At 39.8% G+C, this 4968-nt stretch overlaps 1 protein-coding gene across 1 annotated transcript in view; it reads left to right on the top strand.

The window, feature by feature from the left end:
- The first annotated feature begins 4121 nt into the window (after positions 1-4121).
- BRD7 (bromodomain containing 7) overlaps positions 4122-4968 on the top strand; it is a 16513-nt gene continuing 15666 nt past the window's right edge. Inside the window, exon 1 of the mRNA XM_009320348.1 lies at positions 4122-4134. Coding sequence (XP_009318623.1) covers positions 4122-4134 — 13 coding nt within the window. The remainder of the gene's footprint in view (positions 4135-4968) is intronic.

Raw genomic sequence — 4968 nt, 5'->3', positions numbered from 1 at the left:
TCCACTCATGAGGGAAGCTGTGTGGACCCAGCTGAATCCTGTTTAATTTTCCCAACCTGTGCAGCAATAGCAGCCAAGAACCAAGGTCATAAATGTTTACATTTCATGCAATTTCATGCATGTCTAGCAAAAATCTTGTTATTTTAGTTCAGAGGTGTGCAACAAGGTATTTCTTCAGGTGCATAAAATCACTTCAAAAGAGAGCTATTAAAAGAAGTGCCCACAGGATTTGCACAAGGTCACAGGAAAGATATTTACAAAACATAGACTTATACAAATATGCACACACACATCTAACAGCATGATCAATGTGACTGCTTTATGGACAATAAGGTAATCATCCATAATTACGATTGAATTACAATCTTATTATAAAGTTTATTACGGTCTTAAGGATCTTGGGGTAGAAACAGATACTTGCCTATTACCATGAGTAAATGAATTAGGTTTACTTTTCTTAGACAAAGCAAAGTGCCATGCCTTCACCACTAATAATTTACAATGTGTTTCTAGATGGGACTTACCACCCCCACAATATGCAGCACTTCAGTGCTAAAGTAAAAAAAAGAAAATGCATCATAATGATGAGATGGTCTATTCAAACTAAGGGAAAAACTTCCATCTGCCACACTAGATTTTGTCAGGCCATATGCACGTGGAAAATGACAATGCCCCTTTAACACTCACAGAATCAAGAAAATAGCCATATTGAATCTTTCAGCTAAGGAATAACTGATTTAAAAGTCATATTGATAATAATACATGAATCAATAAAATATTGACTACATTCTTTACTTCAGCCATATGTGTTTGGATATTTTTAGAAAGGTGTGCTAGTGTAAAATACTGGTTTTAAATACCTGTCTGTCACAAAAACTCTTTATGCCAGTGTTTCTCTGTGTCATAAGCTACAAACCAAACCTGCTTATGATAAACCTCCCAGTGACTTTAGCATCCCAAGCTTCTACGTGCTTGTACACTCATGGAAACCTTCCAAGGATTTTAGCACACTTGCCTCCTGTGCTTTGCAGTGGTCTCTGCATCCTTCTGCTGTCACCAGTATCTACCTCTTCCTCCTGGACTACACTAGTGATTAAAGCAACAGTGTTTCACCAAGTTTTTTATATCTCTGTTAATATATTAAATTATATTGGTTATGCACTGACTGTGCTTACTGCATCCTTCCTTGATCAATGTTTTGGAAACAAACTATGACCAATTTAAATAATTACATTATTTGATGTCTAGTTAAATGAATATACACTAATATGATCTTATGCTATCCATAGGTCTCAATCCAAGTTCTTTAAGAGATGGAAGAAAGTACATGTGAAAATACTTGGACATCTATGTTCAGACATTTTCTCCATTACTCTTAGTGGCTAACAGTGATAGCAACACGCATTATTGTCTCTCACTCTTAAATGCTAGTTGCTATAGAAACTTGACACTGATTGAGATGAGGAATATGATCCTCAGAAAGTATGCAGTGAACTGAAATTATTAATCCTGCACATTCAACCAACAAGAATGAGACCTTGCATTTCTAATACCAGACAGTGATAAAACTCTTCACAGGGTTACAAACAGCATTTTAGAAATGATGCCGGAACAGACTTTTTCTGAATAATATCATACATGGAAACAATGTGACCTGAAGCAGGTTTTTACATGCTGACAGTTACTGCCAGCTATTTGATTGCTAACGAAAAGTGTTTCAAAGAGCATAGGTAAGAGCTTTCAAAGCAACTATTCAGAAGAAACTGTTGACACAGAGTTTCTTATCCTAGCCCAGCTCTGGTTTTTTGTGTACCTAAACTGCAACAAATTTCCTTCTTACTCTGTGCTACAATTCTGGAATCCATTCAGCTAACATCTGAAATATCTCTGTTCACATTAGCAAAACACACACACACTTTATGCACTTCAACTTGCAGTCACAGTAAGCATTCTACCACTTTATTGCATTAGCAAAAATCATACAGCTTCAGCTGACATGGAGATCTTGTTACAAAGCTACATGTAGACCAAGTAAAAATAAAAGCTCTTAACTTTCCTAGGTGACAATATAATATTTTGAGGTCCAAAGTAGTATTGTCTTTTTCTTTGTAATTAATAGAAGTTTCTCCATTTGCATTCCCTCAACCAGAGTGTATTTTGCTCAAAAAACAAATCACGCAGGAAGGATAAATTTGCTTCAAAAAGTCACATATAAGAAGTGATAATCTTTATCATCAACTCCCAAAACCAAGTTCTTCAAACCGAACAAAAGTTTCTGCAACCTTTAGAAGAAATAGAAGACCTCTCATCTATTTAGTCCTGCTATAAGGCTGTCTACACTGACAGCTCTTCTGCTATGGCACCAGGCATACACTGTACTGGCAAAGCTTTAGCGATCTTGAGTCAGCTCTGAAAACCACCAGCTTTCACTTTTACTGGGCAAAAGTATAACTTGTAAACAATGTGATTTGTTGTTGAAAAATACCATCTTATTTGAAAATATGAAAAACCATTGCTAGGAAATAGGAGGTCATAGTAAAGCCTTTTTTTTATGGTGATATAACAAATTACTTTTCAAACATTTAAATGACAGCTGTTCCAAGTCGTATCTAGCTTCTGTGTTGATTTGTAGGACATCAGGACTTCCATCTTTCCTCTTTGCACAACTGAATTCCCCTGAAATTGGAAGGACTGCCCCTGATCAGGGCTGAGAAGATATAATGTATTGGAGGAGGAGGCAGGGATAAGGTTCCTTTAGCTTTCCTCTGGTGCTACAGGTAACAGCAAGCCTGAGTATGAAGGAAGGTGGGCTCATTTCTCAGGGAAGTGACAAGATCCAACAGCAATGCTCTTGAACGTTGCTGAGAAATGCAGCATCTTCTCTTTCCAAGCTTGCCAAGCTGAACTGTGCTTTGAAAGGCTGCACAAGTGTTTTTGAAGGGAAAGAAATACTGTTCTTTTAATTGGAAAGGAGAGCTAGAGACAAGGATGGCAAAAACAATGTGTATTCTGTGTATGTGTGCCTGTGCTAACAGTTAAGAAAAAGTATCTTTCTCTGATTCAGGGGATGTTATTCAACGAGACACCTAGAAAGGGCAGCTCTCAATGTTGGCAATATCTCACATTACTTGTTTGTGTATAATTCTCTCAAATTTCATTGAATTCAGGACAAGATTAGTCAGGAAATTTCAGAATAACAATTGAACAAATGGTCTTGCCATATAACATTTAAAAGAAAAAAAACTTAGAAAGTCTGCCAGTCCTCTTGTGGGAATAGAGGATATAGCAACTTTTTTTTTCATTCTATAAAACAAGTCCTTTAAATATTTACTAGTCTTGTATTTTCTACATGTGGCCACATCCCAAGCAAAAGCCCTCTACCTCTCACTAAAGTATGCTTAAGAACATTTACTGCATTTGTAATAAGAGTATTAAAGGATCCAGATGTGAATTAGAAAAACAACTGTGTCTATTATAGCTGAATTTCAAACTACTGGAGTAAGATCAAGCAGGAAAGCTGTGGTTTATTCCAGAGCACCACCCACACAATTCTCTGAGTAGGTTCCCAAATGACAGTAGGTCTAACCAGTAAAATGCAAAACAAAGCTGTCACATCTGATTAAATTCCCAGTGACTGAATGGACAACGGACTTCTCTAACTTCTCAAGCTTTCAAAATAAACCTTGTGTAGATGTACAGCGACACATATCATAAATTTCTAATTAACAACTATTATTTTCTTTGGCTATAAAATATCACATATGATTCAACAAACTTGAGGAATACAGGATTACTGTGTGGGAATAAAATTAAAGCTTCTCTTTTGAAATCAACGCAGTTTATTTTTGCACTCCAAACTTCACAGAAGTGAAATTTCAAGACCCATAACAGAATAGGCGTTAGCAGAAAACAGTACCTACAAAGTGTTGTTGAAACAGCAATGACTGCAGTTTAAGCGGTATCAGCAAATACACTATTAACTTTGAAAGACTACATAATCAGAGTTATATTTAATTTTGAAAACCATTTGCCTGCTTTGGGAAGTACTGCCAGACAAGGCAAATGTGTTAACTTCCACCATTTCTAGGAGGTCCTAATTTCTAAGTTATTTTTAACCTGTAATGGACAATACAGGTACGTTTTCCTTAAATTTATAACCTAATTAAAAAGGATTTGTTTTCAAGACTGACGAGCAAATTTAGGAACTCAGTCTGTAAGGCTGAGCCTGTCCCAGTCTGTGCAGGACAGGCACAACCCGTCATTGCTACCCTTCCACCAGCACAGACCTCAGCATAGCCCTGCAAACTCCCTACCCTTCCTCAGGCATATACACCCTCTGCTCTTCTCACTGGGACAAATTTGGGCACAGATTCTCAAACTTTTGGGACTAGCGGGCCGCTGCTAGTGGCCTTTATCCTGGATTGAGGGTCTGCCACAAGCTAGAGCTCTACCTGGCATGCCCGACCAGGCAGCTGGGGCCAGGCCACAGCCCCACACCACAGCCAGGAAGGAGGCAACCCTTGCAGGCCCCTTTGTGTCTAGTCAGGTGCAATGTAAACTACACTTCCAGGAAAGCAGGCTTCCCCAGCACCCCTTTTGCTAGTATCACACTTGTCCCCTAGCACTACAGCCATGGCAGGGGAGATTCTGCAACGCAGGCTAGTGTGAACACAGGAGTATTTAGGCTGAATCCTGCCAAAGCCACTGAAATGCTGCGCTGCCCCAGAGATCCAAGGGTGAGGGACAAGAAGGACAGGGCTGTAGGCACAGCCCGCCTCAGGCAAGGAGCAAGGGGCATCTCCAAGGGAGCAGGAAAGGGCTCACTGGCGGCTGTGTGAGGAGAGCAGGGCCGCGGCGGGCTGTGAGGGGGGATAGGGCGCGGGAGGTTGCGAGGGCTGTGGAGAGGCAACGCTGCCCGAGGAACGGGGCCGGGTCGTCTAGCCAGCTCCTCCCCCCGGGCTGAACAAA

Source organism: Pygoscelis adeliae, unplaced genomic scaffold (genome assembly GCF_000699105.1).
Source record: "Pygoscelis adeliae isolate BGI_AS28 unplaced genomic scaffold, ASM69910v1 Scaffold62, whole genome shotgun sequence".
NCBI lineage: Eukaryota > Metazoa > Chordata > Aves > Sphenisciformes > Spheniscidae > Pygoscelis > Pygoscelis adeliae.
The sequence above is the reverse complement of the archived record's forward strand: the minus strand, read 5'-3'. Positions and strand labels throughout refer to the sequence as shown.